Consider the following 24,338-nt stretch of genomic DNA (forward strand, 5'->3'; position numbering starts at 1 on the left):
GATTCTACAAGAGTATGCTCCGGCATTAAAGCCTTCTATTAGTCGCCGCATCTTTTCGTAGAATTTTCGAGCATTCTCAGAGGGCAGGAGTGCAAGTCGAGTAGAAAATCGGGCTGTCTGTTGTGATTGCAGCTTTTCGACGTCGAACCTTCCCTGTGTTTGTTGACGTGCATTATTTGCTGCACGGAGGCGGATGGGAATGTTGGCTGCAACAAGGTAGTGGTCCGAGTCAATGTTAGGACCCCGGAGCGCACGCACGCATAAAACACTGGAGACATGTCTTCCGTTTATCACAACACGATCGATCTAGTTGGTGGTTTTTTGATCTGGATACAGCCAGGTGGCGTGATGAATTTTCCTATGGTGGAATCTAGTACTGCAGATAACCATATTTCTGGCATCGGCGTAGTCGATCCGCCTTGATCAACTTTAGGATGTTTCGATGTGGAGGCTGACCGTACTGCCAAAGATACCTTCTTTGTCCACCCTGTCGTTAAAGTCGCCAAACACGATTTTGGAATCATGGCGGGGCAACTCTCATAGATGCGCTCCAAACGTTCATAGAAAGCATCTTTGGTCATATCGTCCGTCTCTTCCGTCGGGGCGTGGGCGCAAATAATCCCTTTAATAAGGATTATGACTATACATTCATCCACTGGGGTGAATGACTCGACTACGGAGTCTCTCCTCTGGTTGTGTTTTCATGGTACCTCTTTTGTTCCAATTTGGTTTCTAGTTTTCACAGCACTGTGCTTGTCTAAATTTTGCGCACCACAATTTTGTCACCTCACTTCTTGTTTTTTTTCTTTGTTTGTTTTTTTGTATCTCCACTATCACCACATATACATATGTACAGTATTGGACAAAACTAAAGCACCCCCTACTATGGTTAAGACAATCAAACTAAAAAAAATTTTGACTTTTTTAACAGGTTGCTCATTAATTTGTATTAAAATAAAGGTTTTCATTTTAAATTTTTAAAATTAAATAATTAAAACAACAAAAACATTTTTCTTTTAAAATTTGAAAATAATATCTGAAAATTAAAAAATAGTAGCAAATCCTTTATTTTGGGTGACTGAAACGCTTATTTTAGCCATAGAAGAAATTAAATTATTTACTGTATATCATGTGGTATGCCATTCCATGCAATTTGTACGGGTTCCAAAGGTTGATCCTTTGTTTCACAGTTTTAACTATTTATTTTGGAATTAACAATCTCCCATAAATTCTCGATGAATTTTACATCGAGGATTACGCCTGCAAATCTAAACCATCAACTCTTTAACTTTACAACCAAGTTTTGCAATGCCTAGAGTTATGCTTCGGATCATTGTCCTGCTGGAACTACCATTATAGTGGCATATGGTTTTTAGCATAGTGGCATCCCGTTTTTTAAAATGTCGGTGTAAACAAACCCGTTCCTTATTCGATTTATTAGATGAATATGCCGTCATGTGGCCAGAGAAAGAGCTCCAGACCATAACATTACCACCGCCATATTTAATGGTCTCAACATAATAATAAGGTTTGAGTCCTTGTCCTTTCGGCCTTCTCACACATCTTATGCCATCCGAATCTATAATAATATATTTCGATTCGTCTGAGAATAAAATGATATTCAGTTTCTGAATGCTCCAAGATGAATTGTTGTAAATATGAGTTTGGCTTTTCAAATCTTTGCTGAAGTAAAGGACTTTCTAGCTGGACGCCAACAGAACAACCCGCCCTCAACAGCTCGTTTTCTAATTGTCCATGCATTAATTAGTAAACAAAAGTGTTTCTGTATTTGATTGGAAAATACTGTGGTATAGATTTGGGGAACCTTTTTGATCAATAAATCGTCTCTTTATGTAATTTTTCGCTGTCTTCCTCAGCTGTGGCGAGAAAGTACATGCCAGTTTGCTGAAATATATTTATTAAATGGTTCACCACTGATTTATTCACCGAATATTTTTTACTTGTTTTATTTTGAGATAAACTGTTTTATCAATCACTTATTATTTTATTTGTAAAGTCGGCTGAATCAGTATTTTCCGCCAATATTGATTCTTAAACTCTAAATCGTAAGGTGGCGACGTCAAAAATATCTTTACAAAATGTCTCAATAACAGTTTCACTGAAATTTATACTTTTGAAAAGTTTTTTGTATAAAATTTTGTATCCCGAAAGAATATATAACTAATGTTATTGTTTTTATGAACTAATGTATGTACATAATTGTAACCTATAATTGTCCAACTAGTAATGTTATATTTTTCAAAAATTTAGTCATAAAAACACAGTAGGAGGTTCTTTAGATTTGTAAAATACTGTATTTGTATATTATATGTTTATTTAATTTTTAGCTCCGCACTTTCGGTCATCCCTGTTATAATTTTTTCGTTTCGTTACCAACTTTGTCACCACAGGTTCTTTTTTTTCAGAAAAATGAAACTCTGGAAAAGCGGCTGTTAACGTGTATGCGCACGGATCGATAACAGAAGAGGCTGAGCGCCGTCCGCCAGACCCCTTTTGTTAATTTTTCTTGGTGTCCTCATGTGCCTTGTATTAGTATTGATGTGTGTATGATGTGGGAGGTATGGTTGGTGTGTATGATGCGTGCAGTGTGTGATGAATCTCATTTAGCCAGCCAGTCTTCAAATAAAGGAAAAACATTTTAGAACAAAGAGAGAACAATAAATAAACTGTTACCAGTAATTCTAAAACTTTCACCAGCAACAACTATTTTTTGAAAAAGGATCGACTTTAAAAAGTATTTAATCAGGCTGTACTATCACATGATAAAAAGTAATGTGATATGACACTTAGAGCAAAATGCTGAAATTCAATAAAGGAGTATAGCTCTCAAAAAAATATAAAAATAAAAAAAAAACATTTACTTAACTACAACGAAAGCTATTTAACTAATATATATATATATTTTTTAACCTGGAGAATTATCCTGTGTTAGAAATATCGGTTGTATACAAATTTGACATACTTTCAAATAAAAAGAAACAATAGTTATAGTTTGTAAACTCATTACAATAAATTTATTATTATTTTTTGAAAACTTGGTACTTTTGGTATGTTTACTCGATTATAAACGTTTGTATTTATTACTCCTGTTTTCAAATATAACATAAAAAACWCACAAAGCCGGAGTATTTCTAAAAAAAAATACAATAAGTTTATTATTTTTTACCAAATACATAAATGATGGTTTTCCAAAGTTTGTCAAAATAATGGCTAATGCTATTCCACTTTTAAAATATATTATTGTGAATATTTCTTTCARTGTAWTTCARAGACTGMATTAATTTAATTTAATTCTTTTGAAATTTTTGTAGGTGGAGGTGCAGCAAGCTCTGCTATGGATGAGAATTCCATACGCTTTTTTAGGGAACCAATTACGGATGCAGATTGACCTTCACTATAAAGACGGCTGAGATCAACAGGTGGTGTATTTGAAGGTATTCGTTTCGACATCAAATTGTTACTAGCTTCAACCGAAATCGGAGCAGAMGTGTTGGACTGAATACTAGAAACTGCCAAGTCTATTGCACTATAATTATACTTCATACTATTGGCAGAGCCGCCTTTTATTGTACTTAGTACTGTAGACGTTGAAGCTTCACGTGAACGAGATATTGTCGCAAGAGTTGATGAGGTTGATTTAGGTGGTTTCATCATCATTGCAGATAGCGAATCTTTCTGTAATTTTAACATAGTAGCAGGCGAAAGAAAAAAATTTTCATCTTGTTTAATATGTTGCTGCTGAAAAAATGTATATTCTTGAGCTTTTTCTTGAGAAAATGCATTAAAGAAACTAGGGGAATCTACAATGGCAGCCACATTCGTCGAATTCGTACTATTGCACAATTTATTAGAAGRTGATAAGTTAGCTGTCGGTGTTGAAGGAGCAAATAGTGAACTCAATTGAGAAACAGCCTTATTCTGGTGGTAAAAAARTGAATTTTCAGTCTGATTTTGATTTTCACTTTGCTTTTTGTGAAGAAACATCTTTGGTCTTCAGTTTGGAATCAAATGAAGAAAGGTCAGTATCGGCTCCAACTGAAAGCAAATCAGATAATTCATTATGCGGGTTATTTAAGGACTTTCCTGCAACCAATCCGCAACGAAAATTATTTTCATTTTCAAAAAGTTTTGAATATGTTTGTAAAAGTGAACCATAGTCCGTTTKAACTTGAGATTCTGACTGTTTTTGCTTTTTCGATGAAAGGGACACATTTACCAATGCAGCAGCTGCCACAGCGCCCATTTGTTGTTGTATAAAAGCGCTAAAATCATCTGCTTTTGCCAATTGCATACAAGTTTCATACCCGAGAAATTTCGAAACTTGAGCTAAATTATTGTAGTCAGGTGTCTGCGTTTGATCGGTCTTAGATCCAAGGGTAGTGCCTGTTAAAAAATTTAAATCAGATCCTAAACCAAGTGTGCCGAGTGTAGTTGCACCGAGCGCTTCCGCCTGATGTAAAAGGAGAGCAGCATATTCCGGAGAGCGCATAAGTTCATTCATTTTTAAGGGATCATTTTTTATAYTATCCAATTCTTTCATAAGTTTTGTTTTATATAAGCTTGTGTTATTAGATGAGAAGATTACAGGTGATGAAAGCCTCGACGGCTCCGCTTTGTTTTTAGTACTTTCAGCAGTTTCTTGATTCTGYGTTCCCAACGATCGTGATGCATTGAAGTTTTTTGTGTAACCACTTACAACTGTTTCACATGAATTATCTTTTTGTTCTCCGCTCCTTTCAGAAATGATTTGATCATTAGTAGAGCTTCGATTATTTTTATCAGCACTATGCTGTTGAAAAATGTTAGTCAGATCATTTTGTATAAAATTAGGGGCTAGCCGATCAGCTAAATGGACTAAACTTGCGGCGACCAAATCATTCGTTGTAGAATGGAATTCTGTTAATTGTGTTTGAGACTCATTTGGTATCTCGTAATTCGATGTTATGTTTAATATATTTTGATTTCTAGAATTAAGTAATGTTGCACTGTTAGAATGCTGAGAATACAGTGGTGTTTCTGATTTGGTAGGTGAAGGGGAGCTTAATAAAGGTATTTCTGATTTAACTGGACTTGCGGAGCAKGAAGGTACCGTTATTGGACTGTCATGTAAATGTATTTCTGTAAAAGAGACAGTTGGTAAAGCCGATCCAATAGTTGACAAAGGCGATAGTATTTCTGAACTTAAAGTTGTAACGATCGAACTAGTAGATGTTTGGTTAGATGAAACATTAGTACTTTTAGTCGTTAACGATGGTATATTATTGGATCCTAACTGATTAGACGACGTCRAAGAWGCAAATGTACGAACTGGATTCATGTTTAATCCAGATGGTAAACAAAGTTGCTCCTGCAGCGACAGAATTTTTATTTCRCTACCSTTTCTATCAAGATTATGTTTTTCTATTTCCACAAWTTTTTTATCATATATAACKTGTTTAATTTCGTGTTGATGTAAATCAACACTGTATTCTACAGAAGAAGTRTGTTWAGCCTTATTGCCAATATGTGTCATTGTTTTAGGAAGAATAAATTTKCCWTCGTTCCCACAACCTAAAATTTCACAAATCYAGTTCCAAAAGATAGTATTATCCTGTTCCGCAGGAAGTTTTAAATATAAAGTGTGKTTTAACTTTTCTAAAAATGTTACGTCTTCAATAAAAATGCTGTTAAATTTAATTAATTCATTTCGCRACTTTGCATAATAGGTCGCACATGCTTGCAATTCAGAATGCACATATGCTGGTGCTTCCTTATCCAATATGACTGAATATTGCATTAAYATCGGACGTCCATATTCCAAWACCTSYTTGGTCTCATTCGGCGGCATAACCCATATTGATTTAAKTACTGWTTCTAAGCTKGGATTTTCATCATAATATGGAGCTATTAAAATAAATAATTGTACAAAATTTGAATTTTGATAACTATTTAGAAATTCTTACAAACTATTGTTGACACACACGGTGTATACGTAGTATCTGAAGATCCGCGCATTCGAATTTGGAAGTCTAACTGTGCATCGCAATCTCGCAATGAAGGATCCGCTTGAAATTTCGGATGGGAATGATACCACCCCACAAGCAGAAGTTGATCACACATTATCATATTTTTTATATGTTTTTCTTCTTGAACCGATTTTTGCATATTTCTGCAAGGATATGTCTTCGTTATGTTCAAAGCTAGAAGAAAAAGAAATGGTCCTTTATACTGACATTTCAAGACAAAAGACATTGTGATTTAATATGTTATATTATTAATGATGCTTAATTAAGTTTAGGGTAAACTAATAATAAAATACCTTAACGCCTTTTACAATACTATAATTTAAAACAAATAAGGAAGGGCTAAGTTCGGGTGTAACTGCACATTTTATGAACTTGCAAATTGCAAGAATCAAAGCCGGGGAAATACCTTCAGGTACGAAAGAGTTCAGGATTTATTATTCGACGAAATTATGTATTACAATCAAAATTGGTATCTATTCTATTTTAATTTAATATGTGTATCAGAGTTCAACTTGCGAACTCGATCCATCCGTGAGATATATTAAATAAATTCAGAGAGAATCCTTTTCTTATATACTTTATAACGCATATGTACATATATCCGTCAATATGTGAGTTGATTTAATGAGAGGGAGTGATTGCTCGGGTGAAAACTAATTGACTAAATTTCTTCTTCTTCTTAATTCGCGTGAACACCGCTTACGCGATTACAGCCGAGTTAACAACAACGCGCCAATTAGATATTCCAAGCGTAGCCAGGTCCTTCTCCACCTGGTCCTTCCAACGGAGTGGAGATCTTCTCCTTCCGCTGCTTCCTCCGGCGGATACAGCGTCGAATACTTTCAGTGCTGGATTGCTTTCGTCCATTAGAACAACATGGCCTAGCCAGCGTAGCCGCTGTCTTTTAATTCGCTGAACTATGCCAATGTCGTCATATACCTCATACAGCTCATCGTTCCATCGAATGCGATATTCGCAACATCGACTCATCAGTTGTTGTCATCGTCCAAGCTTCTGCACTAAATTTACTCCACATATTTTGTTGATATTATGTGAGGTATCTTAACGAAATTCAGAGAACATCTGTTTTCTGTTCCGACTTCCGATCTTAGACAAAGTCTCCTCTGGGTAACCAAAGAACATCTTTTTGAAGGTGAGGTAAAGTGAGAAGGCGAACCACACCAGCGCAGGGTTGTGCGCACAAACAGAAACACCCCAAATGAAAAGCAATAAACAGCCTAGGTTAGGTAAATAAAAAAAAAAAACGATTAATAGAAATTTACCTATGGTTATCTGTAGTACTAAGGAAAGAAAATTGTAGGAAAATTCATCAAGCTACCTGGCTGTCTATGGATCGAAAAGCCACCAACCAGATCGTGATAGGCGGAAGACACGTCACCAGTGTTTTAGATGCGCGTACGCTCCGAGGTCCTAACATCGACTCGGACCACTATATTTTTGCAGTCAAGATACGCACCCGTCTCTGTGCAGCAAGAAACGCTAGTCAACAAATACAAGGAAAATTCGATGTTAAGAAGCTGCATTCACAACAGACAGCYGAACGRTTTTCTACTCGACTTGCACTCCTGTTCTCTGAGAGCACTCATCAGCAACTCGATATAAGAGAACTGTGGGACATGTGCATTTAGACAGCTGATTGTGAAATTTGTTTATTTATTAAAGAAAAAGTGAAATATACTATTATATTATATATTGGAAAATCAATATAAATTTAACAAAAAAATAAGTTTATTATTACCTACGTTTACAGATAATAGAGTGAATTTAAAAGCAACAAGTTAAGAATATTTAAAATGGATAGCAAACTGTGCGTTGTTTGTTGCCTGCCATCTAAAAATATTAAAAATTGTTTTCGTTAATATACCTGCACATAATTTAATTAGTAATATAAAACTGCTTCCCTTTGATGCTGTAAATGCAAACAAGGGGTCAGACTTCAAGTGACATTTGCCAAAAAATAGAAAAAATCGGCCATTTTTGAACAGTGTTGTCTACTAAAATGGCAGTGAAAGCATAATACCAGAAGAAGGAGAATATGGCGGCGAAAAACTGAAAAAAAAGCTTGCATAAGCTTCTTTGTAGAATATGGTCGGACGAAAGCATGCCTGGCAATTCAAATTTAAGTTTGCTCTGTCCAATCCATAAAAAGGGAAACCCCACAATCTGCGCCAACTACCGTGGGAGAAGCCTCCTCAACATCGCATATAAGATTCTATCGAGCTTATTGTGTGAAAGATTAAAGCCCACCGTCAAGAAAGTTATTAGAATTTACTAGTGTGACTTGAAGCCTGAAAATCAAAAAACTAATCAGATATTCACCATGCACCAAATCTTGGAAAAGACCCGTRAAAAGAGAACCGACACACACCACTCCTTCGTCGGTTTCAAAACTGCTTCTGACAGAACGAAAAGGAGCTGCTTTATGTCGCGATGTTTGAATTTTTTTATCCTCGCAAAACTAATACGGCTGCGTAAACTGACGTTGAGCAATACCAAAAGGACCTCTTTGGTCCATTCGATGCCAAACGGGATTTCAGACAAGGCGACTCAGTTTCGAGTGATTTCTTCCATCTACTCTTGGAGGAAATGATTCGAGCTGCAGAACTTAATAGATCAGGGATAATATTCCATAAGAATGTACAGCTGCTGGCGTACGGCGATGATATTGATATCATTTTCCTCAACATCCGCGCCGTTAGTTCTGCTCTTTTTTGAATGGATATGGAAGCGAAGCAGATGGGTCTGGTAGGGAACCAGGGCAAAAAGAATATCTCCTGTTATAATAATATATATAATATAATATAATATCTCCGTAGATAATTTTGTCTATCTAATATGATAATAGTTCCAATCAACACCACCAACAATGTCAGCTTGRAAACCTAACGCAGAATAACTCTTACCAACAGCTGCTACTTCGGACGAAGTTTTAAATTGAGATGTAAAGTCCTCTCTCGACGAATAAAAACTAAACTCTATAAGTCATTCATTTTTCCCGTTTTGTTATATGGTGCAAAGGCATGGATGATGACTGTATCGATGAGTCGACGTAACGATTTTTGAGAAAAAGGTTCTGTGGAAGATTTTTGGTCCCTCGCGCATTGGGCACGGCGGATACCGCATTAGATGGAGCGATGGGCTGTATGAGATATACGACAACAGCGGCTGCGCTAGCTAGCTCATGGCGTCGGTATAGTTGAAAACACTCCAGTATTTGGCCAGTAACCGCCGGGGGAATCAGAGGAAGAACTTCACTCCGTTGGAAACTGCAATGGATTTTCGGCAATTTTCAACCTTTATGAGCGATGCTGCTCGGTGTCTCTCCTGGAGACCTTAAGCTCCCCTTTAGTAACGTAAACCCGACAGCTCACCGGGTTGAACCAAGGATCGGTAAAAATCGATGTGCGAAAAATCAAACAAATAGCTTACCTGCCCCTGGTACCTGCGGCACCTCCGGAAGGGGAAGAATCCTGAGGTGACGGAGGTTCTGGCCAGGAGCAGAGTCAAGGAAAGCAGTGAATGCGTTAACGCAACCCCGACCGTCAGGCCAACCCATCGCACCGAAACCCCCTGAGTGGAGGAGAGACGGTGAAGATACGCAGATGCTCTAACGGGCATATATATGGCTGCACTGCCTCTTAACTACCCGGCGGAGACGTTGGAGTCGGAGAAGCTTGCCGTGCTGCAGGACCTTGTAATGGAAGAGGTATTCAGAGGCAGTGAATACGCGGCGTCCTTCCTTGTGGCCGATCTTATAGGGGGATGTTGCAGGTGGACTGCAAGGACTAGACGTCCGCTAGCTGGCTACGGGAGATCGTCCCCAAGTTGGAAGGCTGGAAGAGCCACATCCTCTGCGCAAAAAGAACGACGTTGCTCCCTAGATGGGCAGGCAAGCCGTAAGAGTTTGCTCTAGGTCTGATCAAATCAGAACATGGGCCTCAACATCGCGGCTTGGCGGGCAGTCAGCGGCAAGGTCGAAAATAATGGTTGGAGACTAAACTTGTGTATTGACGACGAGTCGTACAAGTATGTCCGAGGAGCAAGCTTCCGCCTATACCATAGGTTCAACACAGTTGTCTTAAGGCCATACAAGGCTACAACGGCCACCGGGAGCCAGGAAGCGGAGAAGCTAGTTTTGGATGATGTTGCCACTCAACCCACAGACAGTACGGCAGGACAGGCTAGGACTGTTGTGATTTCAAAAGTCGCCGACAAGAGAACTTGCGCTCAAGGAGGCAAGATACTCTCCATGCACGAACTCCTCGAGGGGCTATGGATGGCAGTATGGATGACGGCGGGGATGAGGACCGGCTTCTCATCGAACCGATCCTATAGTGGCCATCAACCTGGAAGTCGCCTGAATTATCTTGCACCAAGAGGCGGCAGCCTCGGCTGCATTAGCAAGTAGGTTCACTTTGGATAAACCGGGCATTCTGCTAATCCAAGATCCGAGAGTCTATAGAGGGGAGGTTAGAGGCCTCAAGACGGATTCCAACAAGATAATCTGGATCTCTTTAGCGAGAGTCCTAGAACTTGTATAGACGTCAGGAACAACATTGACTTCTTTTGTATTTCAGAGTTCCTGGCATAGGCTGTAGTGGCGGTGCAAGCCAGCGACTATGAAGGCACAGACTTCGTCCTGACATCAGCCTATTTCCAAGTAGAGGCATCCGCAACACCCCCAGAGGCTGTGGATAGACTGGTGAGGTGGCTGATGAAAGCCGCTACAAAAAAAAAAATTAAATAACTTTTTTCAAGAATTTGGATTGTCCGCCACTATCACGCACTGGAGTCCGTAGTTTCGGTTCAAAGAGAGTATAGGCGCACGCTTGGCGGCAAACCTCCGAGCAGATGGACCATAATGAGACTTGTAAACAATTTTGCCGAGCATGGGACAGTCAACAGACGACATTACCATCGAAACCCTTCAGTTGCTGCCATACAAAAAATCCACGTGTTTCGACAAGAAGCTTATCTGCTCAAATGTGTGTAAGCAGACAGTCATTACAGTCAATTATGCACAAAGATTTGGACTTATTTCCATATAAAATTCAAATGACCAACAAACTGAATGCTGCAGACTTTCCGATTCGCTTGGAATTTTGCCAGAAGATGCTTCAAATGGTGGAAGAGGATACCCACAGATACTCCTTGAGACGGAATTGCATCCACTTCGTGTCACAGTGTGGTGTGCAGTTTCACCACACTGCATTGTCGGACCCTACTTCTTCGAAAAAAACGGTCACACCGTTACGGTTACTGGAGACCGTTACTTGAGCATGTTGAGAGAGTGTTTCTATCCAGAATTACGCSGAATGAGAATTTCTTTCAACTCTGTGTGGTTTCAGCAAGACGGTGCAGCTCCTCACATAGCCCAACCTGTTATGACAGAGTTGCGACGAAAATTTCCCAATAAGCTGATATCCAGAAACTCCACATTCCGTTGGCCACCCAGGTCGCCTGACCTTACTGCACCTGACTTTTTCTTGTAGGGTCATTGCAAACAGGAAGTCTACAAAGCAAAACCAAHAAATTTGAATGAACTAAGGCAATCCATTCGAGAAACAATTGCGGCTATTCCTGTCTCAACTCTCCAAGCAGTAATGAACAAATTTATGGTAAGATGCCGCACTGGCATCAACGAGTAGCGGGGGGCATTTAAATTAATTATTTTTAAAACTAATTGAAAGCATCGCAGACTTCGGTAGGGCTCATGTCGTGGGCAATGCGCACTTAGCCGACGGCAGCATTTGAAGTCATGCTTGAACTCACAATGCTTCATTTAGTGATCGGAGCACACACTTCTGCAAATAACGGCAGAGGGGTGTGGCAAAGGTACGGTAATCTCATCCCAGGGGATGAAAGAGATAAGTGGTAGCATTAGCAAAAAGGTTAACTTCAAGAAGAAGTTCAAGGATACCCTTGGCAGCGAGAATGAGTGGAACGATTCTGAGGAAAACGTCGGAGGGAATCGATGCAGGGTGATGAAAAGTTTTCTGAGCATTTTTCAGGCAGAAGTCTTTGCCATAATTCGGTACATAGACGGAGGATTAAGGCCGTTCCATGTTTCTGAATAAGGATCGCATCGTTTTACTAGCACAATGCACAGTAGCCGCAATGCTTTCTAGACGAAAATGTCAATGCCATTTTTTGTTTTGATGAGAAAAGTATCTGAAGGGTTCGTCCAAAAATAAACTTCCTTGCTCAAGAGCAACAATCTGTATTCTCCCGCATTAGCTATGTGAGGTTATTTTTATACCTTGAACAGGGTATATTAAGTTTATAACGAAGTTTGTAACACCCAGAAGGACGCGTGGGAGACAATACAAAGTATATATTTAAATGATAACTATATTGAGCTGGGTTGTTTTAGCTATGTCCGTCTGTCTGTATATATACGAACTAGTCCCTCAGTTTTTAAAATATCATTTTGAAATCATGCAAACATAATTTTCTCTTCAAGAAGCTGCTTATTTGTCGTAACGGACGTCATCGAACCACTATAACATATAGCAGAAATACAAACTAAACGATCGGAATCAAGTTCTTGTATGGAAAACTTTCACATTTGACAATGTATTGTCATAAAAGTTGGCACAGGTAATTTTCTAAGATAATAATGTAATATACGAAGAAATTGTTTAGATCGGCTTACYATAGCATATAGCTACTATGCCAACTAAACGATCGAAATCTGGTGCTGGTATGGAAAACTTTTGCATTTGACAAGATATATTCACGAAATTTGGTATAGGCTATTTCCTAGGGCAGCATGGTAATCTCTGAAGAAATTGTTAAGATTGGCGCACTATAGCATACAGCTGTCATACAAACCGAACGATCAGAATCAAGGGCTTGTATGGAAAACTTTTGTATTTGACGTGGTATCTTCACGAAATTTGACATGGATTACTGTTTAATGTAATAATATAATCCCCGAAAAAATTGTTCAGATCGAATTTCCATCGCATATAGCTTCCATACAAACTGAACACATAGTTACTAAAAGAAATGCACCTGTGCTTCGGTGCAGCCGAAGTTAACGTTTTATCTTGTTTTGGAACTGATTTCTTTCTTTTTTAAGTAATAAAATTTGCAAATGATTCTTAAATGAATTATGAACCGTATTTATTTTTAGCATAAAGAAGTAAATTAAACGATTTACCGGCATCAGCCAAAAATTGAGCATGTAGTCGATACTCCCCTGCCATATACTACATATGTACAAGTATGTACTATACAAATAGTAATTTTCGTTTTCCGAACAAAACTTATGTCGGTCAGTGAATATATTCTTCTTTACTTATTGACAACTGTTTCGCTTGAACGACTTCTGTGCGCCGTTCGGTTTATATACATTCATTAGTGTTTGATTTAAATGGGAAAGGACGTAAGGAATTTAATTGTATTAGGTAAAGGCGCATATTAATCCACTTTAAAACTCTAACATAAGCTACAGTGAAACTTCGATAAGTCGTAACTTCGATAAGCGAAAAACCTTGATATTTCATAGTATTTCTTCGGTCCCTAGAAAAATTCACGAAGAATGCATGTATTTCGGTTCCTTTGATAACTCGTATTCTCTTGAGACAAAAATTGAAAAATGTGGTGAAAGCGCGGCCGTTGATGATGAAGTGTGCGTTCAATGGAGAGAAAACATTCAAAAGTTAATACAGAATTATGAGCCYAAGAATATTTTCAACGCGGATGAAACGGGTCTTTTTTACAAGTGTCTGCCTGATCGCACTTTGTCTTTAAAAGGCCAAAGTTGTCATGGTTGCAAATGAGCAAGGATCGTCTTACTCTGTTGCTTGCTGCAAATATGGATGGGTCAGAAAAATTTAAACCATTAATGATTGGTAAATCCATGAAACTAAAAACTACTAAAAACATCAAGACGTTCCCTATGCTTTATCGTGCAAATTCAAAGTCATGAATGACACGTAATTTATTTCTTGAATGGCTACAATAGGTAAACCAACAAATGATAAAATAAAATAGAAAGATTTTATTATTTATTGATAATTGCACCGCCCACACTGCAATGGAACCTTTGAGCAATGTGCAGACTGAATTTCTCCCACCTAACACCACTTCAGTTTTGCAACCACTCGACAAAAGCATAATCAAAAGTTTCAAAACATTGTACCGTAAAGAAGTTGTTGTTAAACTGCTTGAAAGCATCGAAAAAAAAAGGATTATTCCATTTCGATTTATGGTGCAATGAATATTGYCCATAAAGCCTGGACAAATATCAGTAAATCGTCTATTAAAAACTGCTTTCGAGCTTGCGGTTTTGTTAAGGATCAAAATGTAGTTGTAATCAGCGAAGATGTACTTCACATAGCAGAGTGGGCTCATGTTCCACAAAATGCAGAAACAGGTGTAAACTTTGATGACTATATTCATGTTGATGATGAGTTGGTGATTACTGGAAGCCTCAATGATGATGAAATTCTGGGTTTCGAAAACATCGACGATGAAAACGAGGAAACATTTGAAATTCCCTCAGTTTCCACAAAGGTTGCGAAAGCTTCAATTGAAAATTTGCGTCTTTTTTTCATGGCATCAAATGTTGAAGACACTATTTTTAATGACATTGTAAACATTGATAATGCTATAGATAAAATACGCCAAAATAATGTCCGTCAAAAACATATTACGGATTTATTTTAAAATGAAAACTTTTCTTAATTTTTTTGTACAATTTCTCAAAATACATACATACATATATTGATTGAATAACGTATGTACTTTATATTTTAAAATTTAAATATGTACAATCATTTCTTGTTTTTTATGTAAAATTGAAAAAATAAATAAAAAAAAACTCTATAATTCGTATATTCTGTATGTTGCCTCTATAAGTAGTATAACTTGATATCTTGAAAAACTCCATAACTCGTATTTAAATTGTGGTCCCTTGCAAATACGAGTTATCGAAGTTTCACTGTACTAGGAAGAAACGCTTCTTTAAATGATGTTCCTCTTCCCCATGGTCGTCTTTAAATAATTTAAATGTGTGCCTAAGTTACATAATACTAACGATATTTTGTGGGTGAGGCAATAATATGAAAAGTAAGCGTAAATACAAACATTTTTATAATTGATTATGCAAATGCTCTTCTAATATAGAAAGTAGGGAAAAATATGGTATCATACATGAAGAGATCAATTCAGCTTTGTGGCAAGAAATAAGAGGAAGCATGCCCGAAGTAAAAATTTTTTCTTACGAGTCCTGTATTTGGAATGAATTATGTTTGTTGTAAGGATTCACAAATAGTTGTGGCTGTATTATTGGAAGTGTATGTATGCAGCTGGTATCAGAAATTGTATCTTTATGAATAAAACCATGTACCTAAACATATTAAAAGAAAACTTACTCCAAAGGTGCATTGTATTATATTAAACCTGCTAATTATAACAATTTAATATTTTTTGTTTTTGATTTTAAAGATACTGAAATTCGTAGCCAAAGGTCGTTACAAAATACTAAAACTGTTTATTTATATTTAAATTCAAACTTACTGTGAGTATTTATATCCCAATGGCCTCCAAAATAACCGCAAACTTCGCGCATGGTTAAGTGGCAATGGAAGTCAACCAGCAGCAAAGCCGAAGAATTAAATGTAATTAAAAATGGTTGTACTTTTCCCATCGATATAAACGACACTGCTTTTATTAACATATTTCCATCACTGAAAGCAAAATACGTTAAACAAAATTAATGAGGTGAAAAAGAGTTTCTATGTATACATGAGTATATAAAAGCGAAATTTTGTACGCACATTCCTCATGTTCTGAAACGGCTGGACCGATTTCAATGAAATTTTAGGACACTTTTAAGGATAGCTCAGTGATTGTTCCTGTAAAGTTTGTAAATTTCCCGATCGTCACGTTCAATTTTAATGATTTTAAATGCATTATCGATGGGCACACCTATTTAGATTTTTAAATACAAGTTCGCTGACGCTTACATGCCTCTCTTCTCCATGCGCAAACAATACTACAAACTCTTTACTTTTGCTTGTAGGGAAGGAGGGGTCAGTGGAGAAAATGCCACATAATTATTCTAGATATTTTTTATTTACACTTTTATTAAAAAAGTTTTAAAATTAGTAGAAAGTTATTATTACCTTTTTATATTTACGTAAGTGTTATTATAGCCGTGTTTTATTTGACCATCATAAGCTAATAGCTAAATCATGGAAAAATAAAACCCATTTAGCGTATTTCATATTTTTGCTTAAAAACGAAGTGAGAAGCGGGCGGGAACGTCAGCTGATATTCAATTTCAAAATATCTGATGTGTAGAGCAGGTTAGTTGGAATTATTCAATTTGTAAACGGGATATTAAATTACTATATAATATTACATATTTATTTTTTTCATTTGATGATATTATTACAAAAAAAGTATGACATATATATACATATTTGTATTAATTTTGATTTAAATGAACTTTATCGTTATTGCCAACCACTTTTTTTTTGGAAAAAGAAAAAATTTATATGAGTTGGCATTTTACATTTTGCGACAATGCAGTATCAACATATTTTGTTCATTTTGAGGTGTTTTATTATTGAAACTTGACTAATGCCCTTTTAAGGTACTACGATTTTTCGATTGGGCTGCATTTTCGTAGCAAAGAATTTATATAAAATTATATACTACTGTGATCAAATTGAAAGGTGAATTTTGTCGATTTCATTTCCTTTAAAGTAATCCCCTCCCGCTGCAATACATTTATGCCAACGAATTTTCCAGTCATCATAGCACTTGGAAAAATCCTCCGTCGTGATGGGCATCAGAGCCTTCTTCGTTTCAGCTTTTATATCCTCAATTGAGTCAGAACGGTGTCTTCGGAGTGATCATGTGAATTTGCGGAATAGTAAGAAATTACACGACGGTAAATAAGGCAAACTTTTGAGAGTCGGTATGAGACACGTTGCCACTTTTCTTATCTGAAGTGAACATCAGAAAATTCTTCAATTTCTTAATGAAATTTATTATTAAATTCATTTTGCTGAACAATTTTGTCGTTCTTGAGTATTTGGGAAGTAATTCCTTATAAAACCGCATTATTGTTGACCAAGCGCACTCATCGCAGAGTTATGAACCAATGCATTTGAAATCGCGGAATGATACTCAGCTTGTTAAAATATTATTAGTCCATGATGGTGCGTCTAACCGTTTTAAAAAGCATATTAAAGTTTTTAAAACTGAAGTTGTTTTAGAATAATATTAATAATTAAGCGTTTTGACTACGCATATTATAGTTTTTAAGGAAAGTTAAACGGATATATCTGAATACTGATACAATATAATAATTTTGTATAGTAATTGATATTCATATGTTGAAACAAATGAGTAAGATTAAATGACAGGTAATTTACAAGTGACAAGACTTCGCTTAATATTAGTTCATGTATGCTTAAATGAAGCTATTAAAGTCAAGGAAATACTTTCAGGCGTTGGCTAAAATTAACAAATGTTTTGAAAGAACGTGAATGAATTAAAATTTAATTAATATGCAAATTTAAGAATTATATTAAAATCAACCTCGAAGAAGATATAGTTGACATAAACTAAACCGTAGATTAAATTTAATATATTGAGCCGATATGCAAAACTTAATCAGAGGATCGGGATTTAAGTCATTAGGGATATTTGCTTTGGTCTGAAGTTTAACCCAATATTTAGCGCTACACAACAAGTGTTTTAAGTTAGCGTGTCCACTTAATTGTATTAAAGTTTCACAAATTTTTACCAATCCACACAACTTAAATTAAGTTTACAAATGCCGATGGAGCAGATGGATTGCCGGTCGACCTACTCAAATATGTCGGCGAAGAACTGATAAAGAGCATGCATTAGGTTCTTTGTAGAATTTGGTCGGACGAAAGCATACCCAACGATTGGAATTTGAGTATGCTCTGACCGATCGACAAAAAGGGAGATTTCACGATCTCTTTCACCAACCACCATGGTATAAATCTTGGAAAAGACCCGTGAAAAGAAGATTCACGAATACCATCTCTTCGCAGCGGCAGACAAGGGGGCTCWAGGAGCTAGGCGGAAGTTTAGCTTCCTTGACGCCCTCTTGCCAGAAGAGCGGGCGCTGTTTGAGGAGCGACGACATGCCCTCATGCAGCGGCGCTTCGCCTGGCGAAAGTGCCTGTTGCCACTGATCAGTCGGATTCGGGTGAGTCATACGCCCTCTGGCGAATCCGGCGGGTGTGAAGACCCGCACAGGAAGAGTATGAGCAGTGCCAGCATGAATGGTACTTGCGTTACCTYCAAGATGGGAAGACTCCCGAGGTAGCAGAGGCTTCACCCAGGAGTAGGAGCAAAGGAAGCAAGGCATCCCCAGCAGAGGAGCGTGACAGGACCGTGTCTGCTCGTGCGCAAGGCAGCGGAACCAGCAACCCTGGCCCGGTCAGTGCTACCTCGACCGCAAGCTGTGGCGATGAAAGGGCAGCGCAGTCGGACACGTATGCTCAAACCCCGAAGCGGAATAGCTCCCCTAGCTATTAAAAGCATCCGCATGGCTGCACTGCTCATGGAGGAGGTATCCAGAAGGAATGAATACCCGGCGTCCTTCCTGGGGGAGGAATTCAAAGGAGATATGCTGCAAGTGGACTGAAAGGACAATACGTCCGCCAGCTGGCTGCGGGAGCTCGCCCCAAAGCTGGACGGGTTCTCTGCGCGAGAAGGCGGAAGATTTGCCAATTATGCATTTCATGACAATGTTCCTCCCCCGATGCAGAGACAAGCCCTATGAGGGTGAGAGATCAGAACCTGGGTCTCAGCATCTCGCCCTGGCGCGTCGTTAGCAGCAAAGTGGAGGAAATAGGAGACATGAAAGGTTGGAGACTGTACTTGTACATTGCCTGTACTACAGGTTCAGCACGGTGGTTATGCGGCCCCACCAGCCCACAGCCACAGGGAGCAAGGGAGCAGTAATGGCTGCGACTCCACAATACAGGGGTATCGAAAAACAGGCAGTGACTGTGATACTATAATGACCGTCAATACAGAAATCCTCCAGGTGAACCTGCATCACGCAGCTTCAGCTGTCATAACGAGCAGGAGGGAGAAACTGGGTATACTGCAAGAGAGATCCAAGAGCCTTGGGTCCATAGGGGAGATGTTAAAGGCCTCAAGACGGAGTCAAATAAGGTAATCTGGGATCGCTCTAGCGAGACTTAGAAGTTGCATAGTTGTCAGGCATAACATTGAATTCTTCAGTGAAAGTGATCTTCATAGCCAAGGTAGGAAGGAAGGATTACTCATTGGCGAAATCTTTCAGGCCAATCAGTCTTTCGTACTAAAAACCATGGAGAATATCGTGGACCACGAAAAAAGGATGAAAGCGCTGAAAAGAGCAGCGCTGCATGCGACTCAGCATTCCTACAGAGCGGGCAGATTACCAACACGTCTCTGTACCAGATAACCTCTGAGATAGAGAGTTCACTGGAGCATAGGGTGTGATGCTTTGCGCGTTCTTGGCCATCGAAGGTGACTTTGATAACACGTCTCACAAGAGTGTAGCCAGGGCACTGGAGAAAAGGAATGCGGCAGCACCAGCAACAAGAGGCTGCCCACAGGGGGTTGTGCTATCACCCCTGCTATGGAGCCTGGTCGTAGACCTGCTAGCACTTATAACGGAAAATGGGATCCGCTGCCAAGGGGATGCGGACGACGTTGTAATTGTGGTAATAGGAGGACACTCCCTGCGACCTAATACAAAGAGGTCTAAACCTGGCGAAGAGGTGGTGTAGGGAGGAGACGACCGTAGTCCCGTAGTCAACCGTGTTGATCAAAGCAACAAAAGCTTTAATGGAGTACAATCGGCTGGCGGGAAAGTAATGGAGTGGTAAGCCAAGGATCGTTAAGTGGTTGTTCGATCAATAATCAGGTACGGGGCGGTGGCCTGGGCCTCAATAGCGTCGCAAACTTCGGTAAAGACCAAACTATTGAAGCTACAGCGGCTAGCCTGTGTCCGCATGACGGCCGCAATGCGCACTTGCCCAACGGCAGCACTGGAGGTTCTGCTTGAACTTACTCCGCCAGGTAGCCAAGCACACACTTTTGCAAATAACCGCAGAGGGGTTTGGCAGAGGCAAGGTAATCTCGTCCCAGAACATGGAACGTATCCYCCATTTTACTATAGGAAACGCCTCTTTACACGGTTTCTTTTTTTGTGACGCGCCGATAAACCCGTTTCGCAGCCTTTCTCGAACTTTAAACTCGTTTTTCTCATAATTACTTTTCTAGAAACGGTGTGCATGATATCTCAAGTTCTCCTCAACCAATTCACATGAAATTTTACGCAGAGAACCTTCACCATTTTGTAAATTATTTTTTTTCAAAAACGTTTCGCAGGACGTACACTTTTACTCTTCACGGATTTCACATAAATTTTCATTTTAGATCACGGAAAGGATTTATATCCTGCACACCAGAACAAGCCATTGTTTCATCAGGCTCTACTTCGCCAACCTGCAGTTTTTTTCAATTTAATTTTTTTTTTCTTATATTACCTATGTTTTGTATTCTTAAAATATCAATAAAAAGCATGTAAAAAATTGATAGTCAAAATAATTTTTGATTTTTTGTTATCGCGTCAAAAAGGATACATAATATTCCGGCTTCTAGAGCAGAATACCTTCTTAAAGAAGAAGACTTGAACCAACTTTTACATTGCTCTGGTATACTCGTGAACATATTTTCAAGCAATTTATACAGATAAAACTCATACAATTACCGATTCGATTCGGGGTTTGGTTAATTAGAATAACGAAAGTCATTATAGGTAACTGGTGGCCCAAGTATAGGCTTTTTTCAATAGCCTTTTTTTTTTGTCATGTCATGTTTTTTTGTTCAGTATTGTTTGGCAATTCATCATGAAAGACTTACACGCCTGATCGTCCAACTTTATTACATAATTCACGTTTTGTTAAGAATGTGTTTCGAGAGCTCCGCAAACTTATGATCACCATCATCGGCCTACTGAGCGTACTATTCGCCACACCATCAACCATCTTGAGACGCGACAGTCATTATTGAATAATATTCGACTGCATAGACCACGTCTAGCATGCAGTGAAGAAAATAACCAGCCATGGGTGAGACTGTATGCAAAGTCAGTGGACAGTCGCTTCGGCGCCGTTCGCAGCATCTCGGATTGACGTATGGAACGACTTGCCGCATTTTACGTCGAAATTAAATTGAAAGCATACAAAAAATAGATTGTGAATGAACTGAAGCCGCACGAAGGGCTCTTAAAAATTTCAAAGAAGATCCAATTGTGGGCGGGTGGTATCATCAGTCCATATTTCTTCCAAAAGAGAATATAACCATCAGTGGCGCCATGATAACTACTGATTGATGCGACAAGACGGCGCCACTACCCACACATCGCATTCGCCAGTTACCAGTCGACATACGCGAACAAGTCATCGAAAATTGGACTCAACGAATGCACCATCTGAGACGTAGATGCGGCGAATCTTTGAAGATAATCTTCAAAAAGTAAATGCCAAATAATGTTCTTTCCAATAATAATAGACATTCTTCATTAAATAAAAGTTCTTGTTTTTTATTTAAAAAATCAAATATATATATTTCAACAATAAACTATAGAATATCTAATATTATACGTTCAGTTAAGTTTGCTAAAATTTAATATATTAGATGTTTACCGATTTACATATATGTATCTACTGTTTATATGTAACGGTAAGTCTGAAAAAGTTTTAGGTGGTATAAGGGAACAAGGTTAGTAATGTCTGATTATATTTTATTTTGGTAATACCATATATTATTAACAGCTGGAGATGCTTTCTAAGTTTCGTTAGTCCTGAATATCATTTTATCGATTTTAGATATAACGATACACTGTTATTAGAAAAAACTATTTTTGACACATATACCTCTTATTACTAAAGAAACAGTCAGCCATACACACTGGGCTCCACATATTCAATATGTGGTGGCTTGAACATTTTTGGTCCGCTTATCCGCCAGGTATGATAGCAAAGCTGCACGCAAATGCCTAAAGGAGCACATTGCAAATAAGGAAGCACGACAGAGCTGAAGAAATTGGCAAACAAAATGATTGGGTTGTGATCAAATGAACCCATCACCGAAGAAGACACTACAAAAACCGCCACCATTTCCGATGCAATAATCATTAGGAGAACCTGCTAAAGGAGGCAACAATGAATACCCCCGGTGATTTCAAGATCAAAATAGAGAAAGTGCTCGGTAAACAAGCACAGATAAGGGCACTAACCCATGAAGTAATGGTAAAAATACGAGGTCTTGACTAAATCACTACTAAAAGAGACATCGCAGAGGCTATACGTTCCCAAATAAAGGAGCTGAACTAGTTTGATTCAAACTCGATTAGGAGCAACCTGTGCGAAGTAAAAGCAGAGGAGCTGCCTCGAATATGACCACCTTGCGAAAACATGCAACAATTCCGACGACAGAAGTCATGTGAAAAAACCATCGTGTAGTGTTTGTAACAGTAAGGATAAAACAGTGACCACCAAATAGGTAATAAGAAATTTCTTCTGTAGCTAAAATCATAGCTAGCATAGCTTTCATACTGGCAGAATCAACAACTCATCGACGAAATCAGTCGACTATTCACGTCAGGTAAAACAAGAATCGTGCCTGTACAATCACTCAAATCGAATCAATCATAAAAACGGCTATAATCACACCATTTGACCTCTTCAAGTTCCAAAACGCAGCTCAGACCTTTCAACGTTTTATCGATGAGGAAACTCGAGATCTTCCTTTTGTTTTCGCACACATCGATGACCAGCTCATGAAACAGATCACAGATCGTATTTCTTCAGCACTATGGCTTAATATATGGCTTATAATAAAAACATGCTCAGGCCTTAGAAGCCGAGTTCCACGTGTGGATCATTTCCCCTATGGAATGAAGCATCTTGCAAAATTAGTCGAAATATTTTTAGAAAAGAAATCAAACAGAATGTATTGGGATAAAATAATGAATGAGTACAGCCTTTCAGATGCGCCACCTGAAGACCAAAAATTGTCAAAAKCGGAATAGAGATATTCATACCCCCAGATATATATATGTAAACTAGGACTCTTAAAATTATTAACCTGAAACCTGATTATTCGAATAACCAGTTTGTACGGTTCGTAAAAATATTAAGTCACYAATACTTATCGAATAGGCCTTCTTATGCGACTTTGTACAAAACATACAAGGAGTGCTCAACTCTAACTTATTTTATTCAAAATAGTCTCCTTCTGCTTCAATACACCTTTTTGCAATGTCCAAAAGCACGTCGAACGAGTGGTTTAAGTCGTTGGCCGGTATGGCCCCCAGTATGCCTTTTGAATGGCCGCTACGTCTGCATAACGCTTTCCTTTCATGGTTAAATGCATTTTTCCGAAAATAAAGAAGTGGCATGGTGCCATATCAGGTGAATACGGGAAGTGGTTAATGGTCAAAATGTGATTTTTGGTATAAGAATCGGTCACAAGCGTCGATCGTTGAGACGGTGTTTTTGGTTATCAGCCAACTTGTGCGGAACAAAAAGTGCACACACCTTTCGTAAGCCCAAATGTTCAATTCCGTGACTTTCTATGATGATTCCGGTTGATTCTTGATGAATTCACGCACAGTTTCGATGGAATTTCCGGTGATTTCGGATTTTGATTGGTCCACATGTTGATCGTCATTAATGTCCTCACGACCAGTTTGAAAACGTTGAAACCACTCGTGCATTCTACTACGGGATAGGCAATCATCGCCATAAACTTGTTTCATCAATTGAAACGTTTGGGTAAAAGTTTTACCAATTTTGAAACAAAATTTAATGTTGGTTTTTTTTTTCGAAGATCATTTTCTCACCGACTACAAAAACATACTGAGACTTAAAACGCAGTAACTTCACTTCCAATCAATGAAATATCATGAAATCTCACTGGACAATCGATAAAGATAGCGAATTCTAATGCAGAAATCGACATATAGATGGCGCCACCGGAGGCGCTAGATTCAAAATCCTGTTTACTTTGGAACGCACCTTGTAGTACGACTATTACAACTTCAGCTATATGATAGGCTTCAGGGTTTTACAMATTTAATTATGGAGCAACTTTGCCCAAATAAGGAATGAATTTCCGCACCATAACTTTATTCACGTATCTGCAGAGTTTAGAGCACTAGTTCAGTATAAAAAACATATATGAAACAAGTAAGAAAGATCGGGTATTACCGACCATTTCATACTC

At 38.3% G+C, this 24,338-nt stretch overlaps 1 protein-coding gene across 1 annotated transcript in view; it reads right to left on the reverse strand.

Moving 5' to 3' along the window:
* Positions 1–3,147: 3,147 nt before the first annotated feature.
* Positions 3,148–24,338, reverse strand: part of LOC108975194 (MPN domain-containing protein CG4751) — an 80,470-nt gene continuing 59,279 nt past the window's right edge. Inside the window, 4 exon segments of the mRNA XM_018943536.1 lie at positions 3,148–3,991; positions 3,993–5,904; positions 5,964–6,200; positions 15,576–15,745. Of these exon segments, the coding sequence (XP_018799081.1) occupies positions 3,304–3,991; positions 3,993–5,904; positions 5,964–6,200; positions 15,576–15,745 (3,007 nt within the window). The 3' untranslated portion in view covers positions 3,148–3,303.

This window comes from Bactrocera latifrons, unplaced genomic scaffold (genome assembly GCF_001853355.1).
Source record: "Bactrocera latifrons isolate USDA-ARS-PBARC rearing strain unplaced genomic scaffold, ASM185335v1 scaffold_623, whole genome shotgun sequence".
Lineage (NCBI taxonomy): Eukaryota > Metazoa > Arthropoda > Insecta > Diptera > Tephritidae > Bactrocera > Bactrocera latifrons.